We start from the raw sequence: 24,164 nt of genomic DNA, 5'->3' as shown, positions 1-24,164 counted from the left end.
CAACCTCTCCCCTCTGTCAATACCTATTAGGACTAATCACTGAAGGAGGAGGCAAACCACTGGAACATAGTATTTCAAACTCCTAGCTTCTGCAACAGTCAAAAAGATATCAATAGTCAATGGTACTGAAAATAGCTGAGATATCAAGAAGCACAAGGATGGACATACCACCCCCATCCCATCTTCACCAAAGGTCATCAAGAAGTGTGACCAATGTTGTTTCAGTGCAATATCCTAGCCTGAAGTGGATTCAAATTATCTGCTTCCTTCAAGCCTCTTTACAAGAACTATCCAACCACTTTTTCAACAACCTATATTACAAAGGGAAGGTTAAAAACCGGACAATAACTATCCAGAAGAAAAGAGTCCAGCAATGGTCTCTTACAAAGGAGCTATACTACCTCCTTCTTCAAGCCAGAAAGATCACCCTCTCCCTCAAAGATGTCAATACCACCGCATGGATCCAACCAAAAGACCCAGGAGGACACTGGACCTAGCAAATAGGTGACCAAATTCATAGTTCAGGAAGGTGTCAACCTCACTGGGAGTCACAGAATCAATTTCAGTCTAGGCTGTGCTTAGGCAACTCAATAGATCTACCCAGAGTCCAAATCTATATGATTTACCCACCAGGTAGTATGAATATTCAGCTCTATACCATTATTAAACTGGACTTTTACATGGATTCACATCTGATGGTATCATAAAGTCTTTGCATTGAGAACAACCTGGTAAAACTGTGACTCAATTGAGATCTGGATGGCGTGAGTGCAGTCCCCATGCCTTTGGCACTAGTTAGTATATTATCTTTTATCTTGCTCATTTTGGTTTGGGAGCTACATACTGTATTATAGTAGCACTGTTACTTTTTCTGAACAATCAGAAGGTATCTTGTAGCAATCATAATGTAATTCTAAATTAGCTGGGTTCAACACCATTGCTTTTGGCTTTCAGAATGGTCCCAGTTAAACTGGATGATGTCTGTACTGAAACACTCAGATTCGGAAATTAGATAAGCTTAATAATGGTACAAAACTACTTTCATTTTAAGTTTCACTTTCATGGAAGGGACCAGATGAACAGAGAGGAATGCCTCTGGATTTGTTGCCTTATCTGGCAAAGTGCTGGAAGTGCTTTTTAATCAACTAAGGCTTGTTAACTTAAATGAAACAATGAAAATAAATACTTTCCTAGTGTTGCCAAATGCCAACAAATACCACAGAAGGAAATTAAAACAAGCAGGGAGGTTAGTGTCTGTGGTACAGCAGTAAACAGGGATGAATGAAATTTGCCAAATTAGTCTGAACTTGTCTATATGATAAACAGAGAATAATTGTGTAGATACCAGAAAGGAAATCTAGAATTAATATATTGTAATTATTTTTAAGGAATCATTTACTTTCAATTTCACATCCTTTCGCAACAGGATTACAATTTTTTTTAAATCTGGGGATGCATAAACATTCTACTATGATTTACCAGGTACTAAAGGAGAATTGGCAGATACACCATCCAACACTTACTGTCTGCTGATTGTTCAGTATTAACACCTGAACTTACTTCAGGGTTCAGTACTCTAAAAGCCACCACCAACGCATTTCTGCAAATTTTATAATAATGAATAACCTAAACAGAAGTTACTGTAAAAGGGTGCAACAAGTAAATCTCTTATGATGATGTATTTCTCCTTATGTCTGTGGAACTAATCTGAATAATTTACATTAAAATTCCTTCCACATTTTTTTCTCTGTTTTGAAGTTGCATGATTTCAAAATTGCTAGCACATAACAATATTTAGTTTACAACTTAAGCTGAAACTTATTCCTATACAAATATTTATTCATGAGTCATTCCAACTATCTTTAAACATAACAAATTCTCAATCTTATATGTATTTGGCATTTGCAGTAATCTCTACATGTTCAACGCAAGAATTATAACTACAAGAGCTAACCTTTAACACAAGTAACAGACATTAAAAATAAATATATGTATACAATTTATATATAAACGTAAATGCAAGGCACTTCAGTATCATATATTTAATATCTGGCATGTTCTTCAGTATTTCTCTTATGTATTTGCATCTCCACTCCCATATTTTCTTCTGAAATCTGAATTACAGGACAGCCCATATTTTCCTTTTTTTTGAAATCATCTTCAGATGTATTTTTAGTGTCTGACTCAACATGAAAATAGTACCAAATTAAATGTAAATAATTAGAAGCATTTGAAAGTAATGGACCAAAAAGAACCAAAGTTATTAAAGTGCATTCTGCATATTGTCTACTTGACAGAGATCTCGTATCTCAATAAGCAACCACACTTACCTAACATGCGAATGTACAATGCAGTTTGATCAGAACTGTCATAGGAAATTGCTCCACGTCTCTGAAAATTAAAAACATATGTTATTTCTATTTTTTAAAAGTGTCTTAATTTCTAATTTTATTTAAAAACCATTGTAAATAAACATTCCAGTAAAGGACATAAGTTCAAACTTTAATCATGTTTAACAAAACTAGCCGTGGATGGCATACTTTTCTTCAGACTCCACTCATCTTAACTCTCTAAAATCAATTCTAAAATGACGCTTCTTAGTTAAAAAGTCAGTGGCATATCTTTTGGCTACATCCAATCATATTTTATAGAGAACTTACAGTCTATCTCTGCACAGAACAAACAATTCACTCAAGGGGTTTTAAATGCTAAACATACTAGAACTAGTTCCTTCCTATATCCCCTGACTCCTCAAAATGGCTGGTTATTAGTAAGCCTCCTCTTCTATGATAATTACTCTAATAACAATTCAAGATTGGGAACCTCTGTTTTAGGCAGTAAAACTAAACTGATCTTTTGCCAATAGTTGAAAAAAAAGAGTGGAATAGTAACAATAATCCACAATGGGGATAAAACAGATTTGTAAATATAAGGAAGGTGAATACTTAGAAGAAATTCCAGTATCAAATGTGAAGGAAGGTACTAACAAACCATTTCTGTATTACAAAGATAAGTGCATTTAAATGTGTGTAATATTAATTGAGCATGAGTGCCAGATGACAGACACTACCCAGTCAGAAAGCACCATTCTAATTATGACAGAAGAATGTAGAACTTCGAAGAACAGATCTGGAAGCAGTGGCATGATCATGCCAAAGTCATAAGTGTCTGATAATTGACAGTGCCAGTACTGAAAAAAATCTCACTACTTTCTGAGGATACATACAAACAAAACAGGAAAAGTGAAGAAGACATGAAACTGTAAAAGCCTGATTAAACAGCACTTCAGTTGTATACAAAAGTTTAGACACCTTGTCCAATTATATATTTCAATAAATCCCTAAATAAAATGAAATTGTCACAATCTATACGTGGTACAAAGTTAATGACAACATATTTATGCCATGTTTCTGTATATTCGAATGTATGTTTACAATTGTTTGCAGATTCATAAGAAAAAAGTAGTGAATATGGCAGATGAAGCTTAGAGACCCCTTCAGAATTCTGTAATTTTTCATCAACTGAAAAATATCTACCATCTGAAAATGAAAATGGCTTTCTGAGGAAACAAGAGGTATAGCTGCATATGCAGGTTTAAATTCAGACTTCCTGTCCACATTTATAAACCACCAGCCCCTTTAAAATGAGTATTTAGATGACGTAAGAAACTGATTTTCTGATGGCCCCTGAAGAAAAAGGATGGATTGAAAAATAAGATTTAGACAACAAAAGATATATATAATAGCTAAAACTTTTCACATAACCTGAAAAATGTAAATCTTCAAAACTTTTGTTCATGGATATATAAAATATTTTGAATTCAAAGTACTCTGTTCACATTCAAACCAGACTGTTATGAATTTATGGGTTGAGTTCCAATCTTACTGAAGTATTTGGAGCTTAAAATAGGTTTGTTTCAAGTTCAGAGCAAGTTGCTTATTAAAATACCCTGAAATATAGAAGAGAAAAAACAAAAGATAACTGATGCACCCATAAGTAAGACACTAATCAAAATGTCTTCAACTGAGTCAACATTATCATCTATTTACATTTTTATAAAATAACCTGAGTGTACTATTTCCAAGGATATTGAACCTTAGAATTCATTCACTAGTGAGTTATTGGGCTTTGTAGAGGGGATTTTACACTCTCATTTCTGTTTTTGGTATTCTGTAAGGAAACAAATTAGATGAAGAATGTTAATAGTATTAATATAGTAATATATCTGTTCATTTTTTTTAAAAAAAAGTTGGACCTTGCTCACCATAATTTTGAATCATGGGTTATGGTTATATATTAGAGCTGTTAATTTTCAATTGTTGCATCTCATTTTCTAAAACTTTGTTTTTAAATGCTGGTAGCAGTTATCTTCCCCCCCCCCCAATGTACTCTGCATGGGACTACTCTTGGAAGAGCATTTGGAAGCTACAGCTGGTACAGAATGCAGCTGCACAGATAGTTCTAGGAGCTCCTAGAGCAACCCATGTAACACCACTGTTGCATAAACTGCACTGGTTACCAGTGTGCTTTCATGTCCAATTCAGTGTGTTGCTTTATGACCTTAAAGCCCTTTACTGCATGAGTCCAGGCTACCTGAGCAAGCAAGCCAATGGGATTGACCCAGCCACTCGTTCTTGCAGAAAGGGGTATGCTGAGAACCCTGTCAGTCAAGGAATTCTGGCTGGCAGCATCCAGGAGAAAGGCTTTTTCTGCCAAGGCTCCCACCCTCTGAAACATCATGCTTCCCAAGCTGAGATGGGCCCCCTTCTCTTGATCTTTCATAAGAACTTCAAATCTGGTTCTGCCAACTGACCTGGCACCTCAATCGGGGCATTCCATGTTGGAGGTGGTTATTATCCTAAGATCACATCACCACATCATGGTATTCTGCATTTTTAACTATTTTAGTCTCTTATTTAATATTCAATATTTTAATATTTTGTACCTTTGTTTTTATGATGTTTATAAGTCATCCAGAGTCACTTGACAGCGACCTGGGTGGCATATAAATTTAATCAATAAAATAAGTGAGAACATCTACAATTATAATTTACTGTCAGCAACAGAGACTTAAGTCTTTCAGTATTTTCTGTGAATTGCTCTACTTAAAAGTTGTACTAATATAGTTGTAACTAAATATTGTAAGAAACAACTTAGCATCCTAATAACTGAAATAAAATATACTCTTTTATATATTCCATTATTAATTACATTATCCAAATGGTTTGTCCTTAAGAACAGTCATTTTGTATAAACACAATCAAATTATTTACTGAGCACTGAGACTTTAAAACTAACATTAAACATTCTTCAGTACAAATAATTGTAGAAAGAAAATATTAAATTAACTTTAAATTATAAATTCCTCGTAAGAATGACTGTTTGCAAAAGAAATAGCAATGCCTACAATCATTTAATTTATAAGGTGTCAACAATTGTAAACAAAAGCTATCAATCTTCCTTTCAAAGTTAATACCATTCTGCATAGCAGTTCCTATTGATAATATCCTAGCATATGATTTATAGCAAAAAGCTATAATTGCTAAGCAATAAACATACAAAAAACTTTTTCTTTTATGTATTTCCTATTCCCAAAGGATATAATTACCGTGTTTCCCTGAAAATAAGACCCTGGCTCATATTTTTTTGAACCCTGAAATAAGCACTTGGCCTTATTGCCATGCACTCAAAAGCCTAATTGGGCTTATTATCAGGGGATGTCTTATTTGGGGGGAAACAGGGTAACAGAACATGAATTCCACTGTCAGCCAACTTAACTATGTTAACTACTCAGGTAACCAAATGCGTAAGAATCAATTGGAAGTAATTTCTACTATTACATAAAGGTAGAATTTTGATCCAAAGTCCCTTGCTTCAAATCTGGTTTTACTAAATCAGTTCAATTGGAAGCATATTTAATGTCTGAGATTAAAGGATATTATTGCCTAAAGTCCCAACGCTAATGCCTTAATCTCAATTCAAGAATATCTGTGGGATGGCTCAAAAACTGCAGCTATGTTTTGTTATGGATGAATCCATCATCACACAAACAGAAGTCTACATGTTTAAAGGGATTTCTATTTTCCATACACCAAACACCCACATCTTCCTATCCTCAGATTTTGAGAATACATGACAGGACTACTTCAGTCAGCATTCTTTCAATACACTATTGACATTATATTCCACCTATGCGCCTCTGAATTCTTTAAAACAAGCACAAACATATTCCTTCTGAATAATTTGCAATCTTGTATTTCAGATAAATTTGGAGTCAATATAGTTTCTATCTGTGATATTTTCTTTAGACGCAACCCTAATAAATTTAAGTTTGACTCTCTTATCAAACTAATTTTTTTTATAATCCACATTCTGTAGCATATTTTGTTTTGCTATTAAACTCAAAAAAGAAACCAAAGAATAACCGACTTCCTCTTCATTTGCAAATAGTATTAGCCAAGACTATTTCAAAATTTGAAACACCCTTTCCATAAAATTATGGTTTGCCCAATTACATGGAGTACTGCAAAAATAAAGCAAAGAAATCATTCTAATTCTGGGCAAATGCCTTAAGATTCAGAGATTTGTTATCATTCACAGGGAAATCTCAGCAGACTGCATCAGGGCAATAACAGATGGGTAACCCAATCCTCAAAACATTTGAAGAGCGCCAAAAATGGCAACAGAATCTATTTTCTCACATTTTGCCACCTACCTACATTTGTTATGGTTAAATTTATTACTGGTATCATTCACATTGGACTCATAGTATATTTACTTTAAAAACCTATAAGAGACGTATTTAAAGTGCCTGAAAAAGGCAGAATAGATATATATGTGGCAATCTTTTGCAAAATATTTTAAAGGATGAGCATGATTCAGCTGAAGTGAAAAGCAAAAGCCTCCTCACTAAAACCTGAAGCGGTTATAACAGTTTCATTATATCCTAGTAACTCTCACAACTGCTATAAAAATCAAGGAGAAAAAGAATGAACACCTCTAAAGTTATCACTTCACCTACCTAATCAAATAAGCAATTTCATCCTCTCCCTCTTTTCTAGCCTTATGACCAGGAGAAAATTACATGTCTCTAGTCCGTTCGGGGGAGAGGGAGGATATCAACAAAAACTCACGAAAGGCAATCTTGGCGATCTACTACAGCATTACTACCCAGTTACAAGTGACCCAAAAAAAAAAAAAAAGCGAGAGTTAACAAAAATAAAAACGGGCGACGAGCTGAGACCGACAGAGGGCAATTCCGCAGAGTCCAGCGGTGGCTCCGGTGCGTCTTTCGCGTGTTCCGAGCTTTGCCTGCCTTGTGCCGCTAACTGAAAACCTCATCTGCTGCACGCTATCTGGCCTAATCTTCCTACCTACCTCCCGCTTTTGTTCCCTCTCGCCTGACCGAACAGTGCCCGAGGACTCGAAGCCTTTGCACGTTGCATCCTCCGGGTTGTTGTTGTTGTTTTGTTTTTGTTTTGTTTCTCAAAGCCATCCCTTTTTCCCCCTCGGGGTCCCGCATGGATATTCTTGGGTTTTTTGTTTTTTTTTTCCTGTCCCTCCTTCCAAGATCTCTCCCTTCCCACCTCCGCCTCGGGGAAGAAGAGCGAGGGGGGCCCTCACCTGAGAAAGCTGCCTGGGGTTGGGGCAGCCGAAAAGCGCAGAACTGGAGCTGAAGCTGATGGCCCCCCGGCGACTGAGGACGTGCTGCGGGACCGGCCTGTCCAGAGGCAGCACCGGCAGTTGATAGCATACTTCCATTGAAAACGGGGGCAGCACCGCCGCCGCCGCCACTTCTTCTTCTTCTTCTTCTTCTTCTTCTTCTTCTTCTTCTTCTGGGGTGCCAATCCAAGCCAGGCCCGGCTCGGGGATCAAGGCAGGCCCGGCTCGGGGATCAAGGCAGGCCCGGCTCACCGCTTTCACCTGCCCCACGCAAAACCCGGGCAGCGGTAGAAACGACTTCTTTCTAACCGTCCGAGCAGGGGAAGCAGAGAGGCAGCCTTCGAGGATGATCCGGAAGAAACCAACATCAAGCCTCCCCCCCCCTCCGGCTCGAATAGACGAGAGTCCCTCGGTCAGCTCCGCAGCCGGGACGGCGGCATCCCCGCCGCTAGTTCAGGTCGTAGCGGCCGGGCCCGGCGGCTGCTTGTAACTGCGGCACTCCCGGCCTGATTTGGAGGACACACAAACTCGGCTGCGGCAACGCCGCTATTGTCCAGCACGAGGCGCGGCCCCGCGCACGAGGGGCGGGGCCAGGTGCTGGCTGGAGAGTGATGGCGGTAGTGGCGCCGGAAGCTAACGGAGTGGGGGGGGGAGGGAGAGAGAGGGAGAGAAGAGTTGCGCGTGCAGCAACCCGTCCTCCTCGCCCACACTGAGCACGTTCTCCTCCCTCGGTGTCACGCGAGTGCACCGCCTCTCCAGAGGAAACCTCGTCCTGGAGTGAGCTGCGGGCGCGACGATCCCCCGGCGGGAACGTCTTACGCCGTGACGTCATTACCCTGGCTGATGGCCCCCTTTCTCCCCCCCACTTTTTTTCCTTTTTTTTTTAACCCTTTTCGCTCGCCAGTTTTATTTTTGTTTTCTTCGGGGAGTTGTGTAAGGAAGGAGGTGCCCGATCTATCTCCACTAGGTTGTGAGGTCCGTTGTTTTTCTTTATTTTTAGATAAGGGCAAAGGACAGGGTGTACGAAGTGTTTGAAGGCTTCGTAAAACTTTTTTTTATGCTCAGACCTTGACCTTAAACCACCTCAGCCTCTCTGAAGAAGCAGTTGAAATCACTTCCTCCTTATCCCCTAACCTGTCCTAGCATGAGTTTGTCTTTAAGGGCCCTCTTCTCTAGCTATGATGCTGGAAACACTATATGTGTGTGTGTGTGTGTGTGTGTGTGTGTATGTATGTGTATGTTGTGGGTGGCGTGATAAAGGGATTGATTGACTCATGTATTCACTTACGGGTCTGTGGTTACAATTTTTTTAATACTGTTTTGGTAACCTACAAAACCTGCTTGGTAAAAAAAAAAAAAAAAGGATTAGCGTTGGGAAAGGTGTTGTAAGCTACATAAAATAACGCTCCACACAGTAATACTACCTACAGGTGTTAAAACTGATAATCTGCCTACAGTTTTGCATAGAAAAATGTAAGCCTCATGGGAAGAAACTGCATCACTTCTGGGCTGTTCTTTTGCTCCAAGGAAAGCAAATGCAGTCAGATGGGCCTTAAGGAGAATGATGCTACTGTGCACCCGCACTGTTGATATAAGATATTAGCTCTCAGCCTTTCTTTGGTCACTTTTAGTTGATAATATCTCAGACAGTGGTTTCCTTGTACTTCCTTAACAATTCCCAAGTTACATGAACTAAATCTGACCTCAAAGACTAAAGTAACCTTAGATTTACAGAAAGATACCACTGATGAATTCACAAGATTACGCCAGTAAATAAAATGCCAATAAATAAATACTGCAAGGACTATGTCCCTCCCATACCCAAGGTTTTAATTTCCCCATTATGATTTGAGGCTTCCTAGAGTTCTTTGCAAGCTGAACTGATGAAGAATGAAGGTATTTCTTCTTGGCTATGCAGTGGAAACTCCCATGGTATAAAATCCCTTGTTATAGATCCTAGAACTTGCCCAATATCTTGAGTTGTATAACTGTTTCCCTTTTCTGGAATGCTTGAAGCACATCACTTTTTCACCATACTGAAAAAGCAGTAATGAAGAAATGATAAAACAGGAAGGGACACTGGCCGGATTGCCAATTTTTGAACTCCCCTTTTAGTCAGTAGAATGATTTATTTTCCCCAGGAAGCAATACTGAGGGACAATCACCATGGTGAAAACTGCTCTACAGGGCTGAGAGCAATGGTTTTATGGTCTTACAAAATAATTTGGATGAATCATAATTCTTTCGTGGGAACCAAATCCCAACAGGGTTACAAGTCAATTACTATATTGCAATGAATATACTATAATTAGTCATAGTATATTCACTGAAATCAAGTGTGACACTGAAATCAAGTCAGCATCCAGTTTACTGCATATTGAGAATTTATTTTTTGCTTTAATGTACAATAATATTTGACACAATAATATTTGATCATATATGAATGAGAAAATTGTGTTTCAGTAGAAGATAAATATGAGAATGTTCTAAAATTATGTTAAAAGTATAAACTTCTTTAGCTAGTTTCAGAAAAGACTGTACAATAAGAAACATTCCTGATGCACAGTGAATTATTGAGAAAGCCAAAGAATGCTAAAAAGAAATCAGTATGTACTACATTGAATATAGAGAGGTCTTTGACTGTCAACTATATCAAACTGTGAGATATGCTTAAGAAAATGGGAATGCCAAAATAATCTGATTGTGAAACATATCCACAGATTAGGAAACCATAATTTCAAAGAGAATTTTTTAAAAAGGGGAAAAAAATAAAAAAGTCCAGTTGCCTCCTGAAAAAAGCATTGGGACAACCATGACCTGGATGACTGAGAATCTCTACAGACTTTTAGCTATACAATTTGGGATGAACACCCTTTGAATGGTGTGGGAGTAGGAATGGATTTCCAGAAGGTGGGGGAAATTGCAGACTACAGGAACCAAGAGCACTACTCAGGACACAGATGAACCTTCAAGTGCTTCAATGACCCTAAAAGGATGCAGATTACCAGTTGTCTGCAAGGGATATAAATCCTTCCATTCCCCACTATCCTGTCAGAGCTGAAGAAGCATCTTGGATGAGAAGTGAAAGTTTGCAAAAGAAAAAATAACAAAGTCCAGTCGCCTCCTGAAAAAGCACCTTTGGGACACAATTTGGATAGAACATGGTTCGGTCTTTTGCAAGTCAGTAAAAGAGTAAGACGACTTAATATTCTCACCTTATTTATTCAATCTAAATGCTGAATATATATTGAGAAAATATGGATTAGAAGATGAGGGTATTTTTTTTAAATGGAGAAAATAATAATCTGCACAATATAGATGACATTAGTAACTGAAAATGAAAATCATCTGTAATAGAAACGAAAGAATACAGTGAAAAACTGAGATTAAATGTAAAGAAGATCAAACTAATGACAATGGGTACAGCGACTACCCTTAGAATTGACAGTGGAAATAATGAATTGACAATTGTGCCTTTATCATCAGGATGCACAGTCAATAAATAAATATACTATTGTATAGACTATGACTTAGTAAAGTAGCAACGAAGACCTTACAAAACATATTCAGATGACAAGATATCTCTATACCTGTAAAGCAGAGGTGGTATTCAGCAGGTTCTGACCAGTTCTGGAGAACCGGTAGCGGAAATTTTGAGTAGTTCGGAGAACCAGTAAATACCACTTCTGACTGGCCCCACCCCCATCTATTCTCTGCCTCCCAAGTCCCAGCTGATCAGGAGGAAATGGGGATTTTGCAGTAACCTTACCCTGCCACGCCTACCAAGCCACACCCACAGAACCGGTAATAAAAAAATTTGAATCCCACCACTGCTGTAAAGGTCAGAATCAAGCACACATTTTTTGGGTGACACTTTAAGGAAGTGAAAGCTGGAGATTGAACAAATAGGCTAGAAAGAGGATTGATGCTTTTGAAGCTTGGTGTTGGAGAAGAATTCTAAGAATACCAAGAACAGTCAAGAAAACAATTACATGAATCATAGAATAAAAAAGTTTTCACTTGAACAAATTAACAGATTCTAATCATATTTAGTACATATACAAAGATCTAGGTCTCTGGGATAGGTGGAAGGGAAGAGAAAAGAGGGACTACTAGCAGCAAGTTGGATAAACTCGGTCACAGCAGGATCAGAAGCTCTGAGGATCCAGCTGACAACAGATTACCTGATGCAGAATATATCTATGTAGTTGCTAAGCCTAGACACCAACTAGATAGCACATAATAATTAGTCAATGAACTTTTTCCTTTGTTTTTTTTAAAAAAGTCACATTAGAGACATAAACACTTTTACAAACATCTTAAGAAAAATCAAGTTATTTTAAATGTCTGTGGAGATTCTCAGTCAACCAGGTCATAGTTGTCCCAAGGTGCTTTTTCAAGAGGCAACTGGACTTTCTGGTTTTTCTTTGAAGATCTCACTTCTCATCCAACAAGCTTCTTCAGCTCAGCTTGGAGAAGTGAAACATCTTCAAAGAAAAACCAGAAAGCCTCTTGAAAAAGCACTTTTGGGTCAAGTTATTTTACTATATTAGAAAAACAATCACATTTTTTCTTCAGTTATATTTGCAGCATCCATCTTGTTTTTAATTTTTATTGACTGTCTTTATATCCAGTGACATTAGTAAACTGATTGATACATAATACCGAACTACTAGTTATAGTAACTAGAGAATATATTTCCCTTCATGAAAGTTGTTAAGACAGAGCAATAATAAGTTCTTATGTCTAGATATGCTGCAAGATAAACATTTGGTTCTTTGTTTTTTAACCATGATATTCATATTCTGCCTATATTGCAATAGTACTTATATAAACAATGTACTCACAAGTTCAGAACTAGTCCAGTGACTCTGAGCCCCCTCAGTTGTTTTAAAAGATCAGTCACGCTATGCAAATTTTTGCATTAATGCAGTTATGAGCATATGAAATATGGCTTTGTGTATGACGTAAACAATTTCCAAACATAACCTATAAATTAAATTCATGTGTGTTGACGGGTGCTAAATAAATATAAGGGAGAAAATGTTCTCAGAAGAAAGATAAATAACAGAAAGATTCCAAATTGGTGTATCCATTTTATTTTACCTACATCCTGCTTCTGGTGCCAAAAGAAATAATTTAAGAGCCAAAATAGCATAATCACAGGTGTGGAAGGCTTAAAAAGAAAGAGAGTGAAACAGAACTCCAGATTGTTTTGTGATTTCAGGGCATTATGACACCTCAGCTGACAAGGCTTCTTTCTTCATTTTTAATTTTTCCTCTTCATTTCCTTTTCCCTCCATGCCCAGTTGTGCACCTGCTAGGCCATATGCAACTTTTATTTTGTAAAACGGGGGGAGAGGGGCGGGAGGGAGAGAGAAATACCATAATCACTCATACAATGGTAATGATTCATGGTAGGAATTCTCTGTGCTCAAATACTTATATTGCCCAAGTGTAATGGAGGATTATTAAATAAATCTATTGGGCAAATGGATATCTGTACGTTTGGACTAGACCCGTGATGGTGAACCTATGGCACGCGTGCCACAGGTGGCATGCAGAGCCATATCAGTGGGCACGCGAGCGTTCAGCTCCAGCGGGCATGGTGGGACTGGAAGTCAGAAAATGGGCCATTTCTGGCCTCCAGAGGGCCTCCGGTAGAGTGGAGAAGGCCGTTTTTGCCCTCCCCAGGCTCCTAGAAAGCCTCTGTAGCCTGGGTTGGGCGAAAAAACGGGCCTACCTGGCCCACTGTGCCATCACGTGCCAAACGAGGGGGAACTGGGGGGGGTGTAGCATGCGCATGCGCAGGGGGGCAGGGCGCATTGAATTATGGGTGTGGGTACCCGCACATGTGACACCCCCCCGCGCTCCTCCCACTTTTGGCACACGACAGTAAAAAGGTTTGCCATCCCTGGACTAGACTACTTACTTAATTAGTCTATATTTATTTTTGTTGCTTCCTGACAAAAGCATTTTTTCTAACTCTTTGCCATGTATATTTTCAAACATTTGAATGGTAACAACATGAAAAGCCATCATATAAGTGCTAAAAAAAGCAATTCAATGAATCTAATATACCAATAAGCTAAATCTAAATCAGTATGTCAATTCCACAGTTCTGTGACTTGATTTTAAAGCACTTGGAGATTAAAATCATGTCATCTAAATATGCTATTTCTTATGGAAGTACTTTTGTTTGATGAACTGTTGCCCTTAGTACAACTTTGGTCAATCATAATTAATGTGACTAATTCCCTTAGGCAACAGAAAGGGAAGGATGACAGTAAAACGAAGGAGGGGGAGGAAGGAGGATTGTATTTTATTTTCATTTTGTTTTCAAAGTTAAACAGTAGCTTTTTTGTGGAAATTTAAATATGTAGCAATCTACCTAATTGCTCAATAGGAATAATACAGACAAATGAATTTATTAGGCTCTCTGTGTTAATGTTCTGCATATTCTACACTGTATTCCTAATCTTTTTGCCCTCTTTTTGGACAATTCTTCCATTTTACCCAAAATCCAAATGAAAACACGTGTGTGTGTACGCGTGCATGTTTATGTATGTACATATGTATGTATATATGTACCAGTGGTGGGTTCTCACCAGTTCTATAGAATTGGTAGTAAAACCGGCGGGAGACTCGACCCACTGACCCCGACATCATCAAAATGCTTCTCTGCGCGTGGCCCCATTGCGAACTGGTAGTAAAGGTAAGTAGAACCCACCCCTAGTATGTATGTATGTATTTGAATGCTTAATCTTTGGTCCAATCTTATTTTACACTAGGTTAGAGATACAGTTACAGTCTTTGCTTCTGATAACTAAATAGGAAGTTCAAAAATACCAAGTAAGCCAAATCATAAACTATATATTAGCTACCTGTATCTTTATGGCTCTGTAACTGCATGTTTTATCAAGAATAAAGCATTTTCTTTGGAAATAAGCCAAAACTCAGATTATTTTTATTGGTTAATGAAGTTGCAATATCAATATCTCACACAAGTAGATAGCCACAATTATAGTTCTTTACTTTTCTGGTTATTTATTATTACTTTATAATTATTTGATAGACTTTCCTTTTAAATAATAGCCAGTTGTTGTCACTACTATTATTTTGATGATTGATCAGTCTCTAATCCAAATTCCCTACCCCACATCCCAATCAGCTCTCTCTTCCTGCTGTGGCAAGTTAAATGTGGAAAACGTTTCTTAAATGTTCATACTTTTTTCTGATAGTGATAGCAATATACATATATACACAAATATACAAAATATGGACAAGAAAAATGGCTATATGACTAGTAAATTTAAAGCAGCATGATAGTCAACAGCAGCCTGGAAATATAAACAGATCATTATCAAGCAAGCCATCTTAAAATGTTTCCTAAAGGTCATCAGCCATTTCCAGATTGCATATTTTAAGTACTGCTTCATTTTTAATTTAAGTGAAGTCTTGAAATACCCAGGATCAATTGATGAGGAAACATTACATGGTTAAAGGAGTGAAGTAAGGGTGTGGGAATGTGTGAAGAACTGCTTCCCCCTTCCTTGGAGAGAAGTGGATAATCAGTCCTCCCCACCATTCTTAGTAAGTGAATCAGGAAAAGAAGAGGGGGATCAACCTTCTTTCTTTTGTTATAAGTGGCAGGATATATAGCGGGGAGCAGATACGTTCTTTTTAGTGCCATTTCCCTGATCCCACAAAGTAATTACTTTGTAAGATCTGATACTGAGCCCAGAAGACTGATGGATCTTCCATTGTTTATAAATAACACCAAAATAGGTCTTCTCACCCTGTATTCTGCTCAGTGGCGAATTAAGGCTCATTGGTGCCCTAAGCACTGACAAATCTTGGTGCCCCACTCCTTTGTTTTTTACAAACTTCATTGGGTTTTTTTTTTCTTTCTCAATTTTGTGGTGCCCCCTTTGGGCCTGGTGCCCTAAGCACATGCTTAGTCTGCTTAATGGTTAATACACCACTGATTCTGCTTCATTGTCAAAGCAGAGTAGAAGCGGGAAGTATGCTTAACACTTCTCTAAGTCAGCATGTGTTCTGCTAGTTCCTGCACTGGAAAGCAGCTCTTTACTGTTGCCATAAGGAAGACAAAGATGGCGTCATGCGAGCATGTACTTTGAAAATGGTGAGTGGAGCATTTTTGTGTCATAGTTAGCTGGGTGTGTCCTAAGTCAATTGGACCAAACTACATGTTCATTTAAATAAAAGGATGGATCATTGCATTGGTGGCAAGATGAAGTACTTCACTCCCAATTTTTTAAAAATGTTTCCTTCAGTAAACTGCTGCTTTCCTGATGCAGAAGAATTAGGTGGTATTTGATATGCAGTGGATATCCACTACATATTATTTAATGGTTTTCCATTTCGTGCAAATCACTGTGATTGTACATAATACAAGTTAAATTCCAGATTATAACATTTTAAAAACAATTATTTACACATAAGTAACAAATAGTTAAAGACAAATATAAGATCACTGTACTGAAAATACTAAGGCCATAATTTCCGATGCTGGCTGGATATTCTCAAGGTTGTATTGCCAACATGTCTAAAATATACAATATTGGGAAAGATCATCAGACATCTTTGCCTAAAAAAAATCAACCTTGTAAAATAAAACATCACTTCTGTGAATACAGGATCACTCTATAAACCGGGGTCTCCAACCTTGCCAACTTTAAGACTTGTGGACTTCAACTCCCAGAGTTCCACAGCCAGCAAAGCTCACAAGTCTTAAAGTTGGCAAGGTTGGATTCCAGACCCCTGCTATAAACAATTAGACCTATTAAACTCAATAGATCTTTGTTCTGGATAAATAGATTCTGGCTTGTTATGTATTAGAGTTAATGCTGCACTTAATAAAATTAAGTACATTGCATATGCACAAGAAATTCAAATTACTATTGAGTGCCCTAAGAATTAACATACTTTAACAAAGGTGGCAAAAGTAAAAACAAAGTGAGCTCAACCTAACTCATGGTGACTAAAGAGATGTTTCCATATAGTTTTCTTTGCACCAATACAGCAGCAATTACTCATCTCCTTTTTCCAAAATATTACTTGATTTTCCAGTCTACAGTTTACAGTTCTGATATTTTGCTGCCCAACTTTTTCAAAATCAGCAAAGACAGCATTTAGCTGGGCCTAAAAATGAGCTGGAATTATAAACGAATAAATGCATGTTTATGAATATATACGTCAAAGTCTGAAGTCTGGTACAGAAAGGGGGATATGACTCACAGCAGAGCTCAGTTCCTGGAAATAATTTCTAATTTACTAGTTTGTGAGCATGATTAACTAGCATATTCACTGTCTGGAAGGCATCAAATATTGAGTTGATGGTTGTGTATCAAATAATGCAAAACTTTAAAATGGATAGTGAAGGAATCTGAAGAGCTGTTGATGTTTACTCAAGATCAAAGTAATTTATTTTTGTTAATTTGGAATGTTATCGCTGAAATTTAAGGAAGGAAACTTTCTCAGCGCACTCAGTGGAAAATGCTGCTAATAAAAACCAGTGTGATTAATGTCTTAATACAGTCTAAAATGATTCATTTGCATTTTTATTTTGTATCCTAAATATCCTAAGAAATACAATGAATTTAACATTGATAGGATTTATATGCTCTTTTTTCAGGCGAAAAACTTTTCAATTTTTTTCTTATTAAAGATTATAATTATAATAATAAAAACTAATACAAAGTAAAAGAAGGTGTAAGAGGAAAAAATAGAAAAGACATAAATAGTACAAATTTTGCCACTTTTCCTACAGAGGTTCAGTAGGCTTAATTTCCAAATAAGCATGCATAAGATTACACTGTAAAATATTTACAATGGGAAACAACTGTATCATAGACATTTCTCAGAAAAATCCAATTAATATTGTTTTCAGAAGTCACTTACGGTTTAAATTACAATTTGTGTCCCATGAGTGAAAAGCCCTTCATCCATAAAAGGCTTATAAACTAAAATGCAGCATTTCTTGAGAATTATTTTTTTTCCTACTTCTATTTCCCCTATCCCTCCAATTGACCATGTTCCCCAAAATTTGGCCCAGAATATCAAAATCCATAAGTTTTTCAGTTTCATCCCTGGATTCCAGACCAAAATAAAACATGTTTGTACATTAAAAAAGCATGCAGGATTTAGTCTACTTAGTAAGAATATTGTAATGTTCTTGAACTTCACTGGTGAGATGTATCTTCAGGTTTCTTTCATCCACATTAACTTACCCTTCTGTTAAGAAGTGCAAGAGATGTGCAGAAGCTGGAATGTTTATTTCTAAGAAGTACTGTCCTTTCTTTTCTCCAGGTAGTGTAGTTGAAGAAATATTGATCATTTACAAAAGTATGCCCTATAAATCTCAGTAACATTAGAAAATGCTTCAGATATGCTTACAAATATTTTCTCTTTCAATTTTCTAGAGAATGAAACAGGAACATAATAAATTACTTGAACGGGTCGAAAAATTATACTTCAATTAAAAATAAAAGCTCCATAAACTCAGTTCATAATTGGAATGCCCCACTATTCCTTAGAACATTTAAGGTTATAAAATTATTAGATAACTCCACCCAAAAATCTGGCTTAAAATGCTTCTCTGGTCTAACAAATTGCTAGAAAAGTATGGATTTGCTACAGGGCAGTCTATAAAACAAAATTGACAAATCCATGATAGAAAATGACATAGAACAAATAAAAAGATATTCTAAGGTACCTAGAATATTTTATTCAAAAAACTCTGGAACATCAGAATAGAAAGGCAAATTGATGTGTCTGGGCTAGAAGAAAATGAGAAAGATAATAGCATGATAATTCTGATGGTGAATGAAATTTATGAGATCTACCCTACCTTTAACTTTCTAGCTCTCCTGGTGGAAGAGCTTGTCAAAAATCACTGCAACACTTAACTGAAAGACTTCGGGAAATTGGAATTTCACACTACAAGAATTCTGCTGTAAATTAGTAATCTGAAGTTTACTAATCTGAAACAAGTAAATTAAGTTTCTCCAAACTTTTCTTATTCCTCTTGGATGGTTCTGTTAAGATATTTTCATATACAGAAAGAAAAGGAACACAGAAAACACACACAAAAATTAAACAATAATTCTTTGAAATTTTCTTAGCTAATAAATATTTCTATTCCTCTGATGGAAGACTATATAAAGTATGTCTTTAAACATAAAGGTACTATGAAACTATACTGTATTTTACATATCTAAAGTAGAGAGGTAGTAAAAAATGTGACTTCTCAGTAGACCCATATCTTAGAAAACTAAAGAGCAGAACATTTTATTAAAAAGGCTTCCGTTTTGGGGCAATGAATGTGTTTGTTTTATTCTCCCAATAACTAACTTTTAAAGAACATTTTCCTCACAATTTTTAAAAATTTAGGAAGTGGTTTTAAATCTGGGAAGACAGCTAGATAAAAGAAAAACAAATCATATATAAGTGTTCATATAACTTTGGGGGATTCTAAATCTTAAGGAAAAGTATTATTTGTATTCAATCCAATGTCCTGTCTCTTCTGCAATAAATCAAAAATAATATAGATGGAGGAATAGTTTCCGTTTCAGAAAGTGCCCCCAAATACTTTCACTTTCAATGATGATATCATACAACCCACTAGAGGAATGCTTGTCAGAGAATGAGGATAAGCCTCAGGATGTGATACAGGCTATATTCATCTTAGAACTAGAGACCAGAAGATCAGGAAGCACGTATCAACCCACAGGACCAAAGTCCAACCAAGCCATAAGAAATAAGTACCGTACATGTTTTTGTGATAAATACAGAATTTGTTTAAAGAACAGACTTCTTTGGAAGTAAGGACTTTCTTAGGAAATAATCCTGCTTGCAATAACTTTTTTTTGAGGGATTTATGGTTGATGGAACATGATGGAGACCTGAGAATGTTGGCTTTATTCATGATGAAATATTTACAGGCCATTATTAATCTGCTCAGACATCATTAAGTTGTATTTTTATACATCAATTTTTATCTGCAGTTAATTGGCATATTCTCACTAACTTGTTTCAGTTCACTTACAGGTCAGTTACATTTAGATGATATCTTTGTAATTATTACAAGTTTTAGATAGATTGGAAGCTACCTTGAAGACTCCTTCTCTGAAAAGGCAGGGTGATAGAGAAAGCAAACAGAAATGTCTTAATTATATGCATTGTGTTATCTGTTATGAGTTGGACTGTCTTTCTCATTTCTTAATGAATGTGATCATAAGGTCATCACCCATACACACACATACACAACTTGATACTTAAATTCTCCACCTGTATCTCCTGATATCTGTTGCTTTGTTTATATTAATTAGAATGCTCACACAATGGCCTTATTATAACTCTGCATTTAATAGTCTAATTCTCAGGTACTAGATGTGATGCTATCTTGTGTTTGATTCATACTGCATATTACTTTAAAAATAATTTAATTTTAGGATCGATCTAAAATAATTTGCTACAATTTGACACCAGAGGGCGCTGCCAGCTTATAGAATGTAGATTTTTTTCTGCCTAACAATTGGCAGAACATCTTTAATTTTCTTGAAACATCATTCAAAATACCCAACCAGAGATTCCCAGAAACAATATTTACAGAATTTAGTTGTAATAAAAACTGTTAGAAGAGTATTTAATTCAACTAATACTATGTAAATATTATGAAAATTTTGAGAAAAAGCCAGAAGGCTATAGTGACAATCTCCTGCCCTCAATACTATAATGTTAAATGAATAAATCAGTGGATTAACAAATAACAATCAGAAGGAAACAGACAATTAACAAAACTAAGTTGGATAGAAATGATAAGATAGAAATAACATTTGATTTCTTCCCTGTATATGTCTGACTTTTCAGTTATAAAACTAGAAGGCAAAGTTGATTTAACTCCTTAGATGAGAACATGCTATTTTATAAGCTTCCTTTACAATTTTACCTTCAGGTTTTACCTTACCTGAACATTTTACAGATTATTTTATCCCACATGTAGGAACAGTCCTTCAGAAGAAAAAATAACACTAAGGCAGCTGTGTTCTTTTTCATGTTCACCATTGTTAGAAGAATTATCCTTCTGGATTCAGCTCCAAGTGGGGAAAAAGACACTGTAAACATGGAGACTGCTTGGAAAGATGGTTTAATGGTGGACAGGATCACATAGTTTGAGTTCCTGAACAGAAAAGGGCAGAGATGCTGAGCGTGCCTTGGTTTTATGCCCTCTCTGGCTTTGAACTTCCTGGGGCCCAGGAAGAGTATCCTGATTGGTTGTCAGACTCCCAGGGGGTGAGGGTCTTAGCTAGCCTTGCTGGCTGATATAATCTTCCCAGGTGCCATGTGGTGAGTTTCTGTTGCTAGATGGGTCCTATTGTGTTAGTTTCTGTTGCTAGATGGGTCTTATTGTGTTGCAGAGGATGGTCCATTGACAAAGGGTGGGGGGGCAGGAAGGTGGGAGTTGCTTTGTCTTTAAAACATGTTTCTCCATTTCTCAACCAGGGAAATATAATATTCTGCCTTTTTAATATTTCCTAAAATATTTTGTTCTTCTAGGGAAGAGGTGGGTGCTAACTTCCTACACTGTCATCAGAAATGTAATAGAGCTATTTAACAAACAGGGTTAATAGTAACATTCCATGCACACACTGTTCCTTATACACGACAGCTGACTTGTGTGGTCCTGTCCAAACTGCAACAACAGACATATTTTGGCTGTCTGGCTCCATAGATCAAAACCATTTTGCTTTTTATTTGCATTTAGGCTGCAATATGATATCCCAGCCAAAATTGGGTGAGAAGGTTTTTAAAAATTCAAAACTGAGGGATTTACTTGGTGACTACATGTGCAGGCATTGGTAATGGAAGCGGTGGCTGTAGACAGGCAAGGAAAAGAGAACACTAGGAAGTTCAGGGGACAGGTGGGCCAGTAGGAGATGCCACACCAAGACATTGATGGCTCAAAGAAGGTGCTAGAAGGAAGTGGAATCCAGTAGGCCAGCATATAGGCTATGTGAAAGAGACGGGAGAGAGGTGGCAGTGTGGTCCAGGTCTGTCCAGATGTAATGCGGGGGTGAAATCCAGCAGGTTCTGACAGGTTCTGGAGAACCGGTAGTGGAAATTTTGAGCAGTTCAGAGAACCGGCAGCGGAAATTTGGTGTAGTTCGGAGAACCTGCAAATACCACTTCTGGCTGGCCCCAGAGTGGGGTGGGAATGGAGATTTTGCAATATTCTTCCCCCAGGAGTGGGGAGGGAATGGGGATTTTGCTGTATCCTTCCTCTGGAGTGGGGTGGGAATGGAGATTTTGCAGTTTCCTTCCCCTGCCATACCCACCAAGCCACACCATGCCCACCAAGCCATGCCCACAGAACCGGTAGTAAAAAAATTTGGATTTCACCACTGATGTAATGGTATATGGGAATGAGTTGAGAATGAGTGCAGAAGTGCATTGGATCCATGCTTATAAATAGCCTTAAAAGGTCAAGATACAAACAAACAGTTGCACCAAGAAGGAATAAAGGAGTACATTTCCTCATTCTCCCCCTGCCTCCCCCTTGTTCCATGTTCCACCTCTGTTAGTCAACAGAATATTTTTGAATATTAATTTTAGTGGTATTTTAGCAGAACACTGATCCGTGATCAAAAATAGCCCAATTAGCTAGCTGGTCCATAAAGCTTCAAGAAGAATCGGGACAACTCCCTCTTGCTTCCTGCATCTTAGTACCTGCCCCCTGTTAGACAATTTAACAGGAGGCTAAATCCACCATTTGGGGCATGAGTCTCATTTCAGCCCATCTTGCCCAGGGGTGAAATCCATCAGGTTCTGACAGGTTCTGGAGAACCAGTAGCGGAAATTTTGAGCAGTTCAGAGAACCGGTAGTGGAAATTTTGAGTAGTTCGGAGAGGTGCAAATACCACCTCTGGCTGGCCCCAGAATGGGGTGGGAATGGAGATTTTGCAATATCCATCCCCCAGGAATGATGAGGGAATGGGGATTTTGCAGTATCCTTCCCCTGGAGTGGGGTGGGAATGGATATTTTGCAGTATCCTTCCCCTGGAGTGTGGAGGGAATAGAGATTTTGCAATATCCTTCCCCTGCTATGCCCACCAAGCCACGCCCACCAAGCCACACCATGCCTGGGGAAACCAAGCTTTTAAAAAGCACCATTTTGTTTCCTTAACTTGGCTCAGAATAAATAAAGATAGCTTCATTCTCTGGCTTTATTTTGGAAAACCAGGGATTGGGTAATGGTGGGAACACAATTTAGGTCAATGTAATGTTCTGCCTGCTGAAAGACTAGTGGTTAACACTAACTCAGCCATCTAGAAGCTGAGTTATAGCCATCTATTGATGTATTTCAAATGTTAGTTACAGATCCATATGTAAAATAATGCATATACAAACATGATAACACAATATTGGAACTGGGAAAGATGAGCCCCTGCTTTTCATTTGCTGGAAAGAAACCCAAATGCAGATATTTATAATTTGGAAGACAGTTAAGGCTTGCTACTGCAGCAAGTCAAAAACTGTGAACAAATTAACAATTTATTCTCACTAATCTTGCACACCATTCTATGTGCATTCTCAGTTGGCTCAAAAAGATAAGCACTGGTTGCTGGCAGTTCTCTGCAAGCTCTACAGACTGTAAATCAGTGGTGGGTTGCCCCCAGTTTGCACCGGTTCTATAGAACTGGTAGTAAAACCGGCAGGAAGCTCCGCCCACTGACTCCGACGTCATCAAAATGCTTCTGCACATGCTTCGCTCGTGCGCGTGCAGCCCCACTGCAAACCAGTAGTAAAAATAAGTAGAATCCACCCCTGCTGTAAATATGTCAACATATGTGTCCTTAGTAATAATCAAATTGCTGAGATTAGTTTTGGATTTTTTTAAAAAAAAATCTAGGAGACAAAAAGAGTACCCTTAAGAAATCCATATAATCATGCTTCACACCTATAATTTACTAAGCTATAATTTATTGAATTAATTACAATGGTCTAAGTTCACATAACATGAACAATCTAAACCTTGCTTTTGGTTGATGAATTCATACACCATGCTGAGCAAAATTCATGCAACACACTGAACAAAAAACCCAAACATGTCATATTATAGTTCAGCACGGTATATTAATCTAATGTGATTGTTCTAAGATTCAATGGTGATCCTTAAGTGGTATTCTCTTTCAAGCACTTGGATCAGAACGAATGTTAATATCTCATATTCCTAAAGAATCGTGTAGTTGTTTTGATAATGTGTAACAGAAGCTTAATAACAATTACCAGTTAAGAATTGTTACCCTACATTTGGATGCAGAAACATCTTACTCATTTCCCTGAAAATACTCTTACTCTGTTTCCCTGAAAATAAGACCCTGTCATATTTTTTGAACCCTGAAATAAGTGCTTGGCCTTCTTGCCATGCGCTCAAAAGCCTGATTGGCCTGATTATCTTGGGATGTCTTATTTTGGGG

General features: G+C 37.4%; 1 protein-coding gene across 2 annotated transcripts in view; it reads right to left on the bottom strand.

Annotated features, from left to right (window-relative positions):
• The window catches only part of PDE7A (phosphodiesterase 7A), a 39,540-nt gene extending 31,362 nt beyond the window's left edge, over positions 1 to 8,178 (bottom strand). For both annotated transcript variants that reach the window (XM_070942248.1, XM_070942249.1), the window contains exons 1-2: positions 7,624 to 8,178; positions 2,331 to 2,391 (exon numbers count right to left, since the gene is read on the bottom strand). In XM_070942248.1, coding sequence (XP_070798349.1) covers positions 2,331 to 2,391; positions 7,624 to 7,761 — 199 coding nt within the window. In that variant the 5' untranslated portion in view covers positions 7,762 to 8,178. The remainder of the gene's footprint in view (positions 1 to 2,330; positions 2,392 to 7,623) is intronic.
• Positions 8,179 to 24,164: the final 15,986 nt, after the last annotated feature.

The sequence above is a fragment of the Pituophis catenifer genome, unplaced genomic scaffold (assembly GCF_029215685.1).
Source record: "Pituophis catenifer annectens isolate HBS135680 unplaced genomic scaffold, rPitCat1.0.hap2 SCAF_3, whole genome shotgun sequence".
Taxonomy (NCBI): Eukaryota; Metazoa; Chordata; class Lepidosauria; order Squamata; family Colubridae; genus Pituophis; species Pituophis catenifer.
Note: the sequence above shows the minus strand (reverse complement) of the source record. Positions and strands in the feature narration are given on the sequence as shown.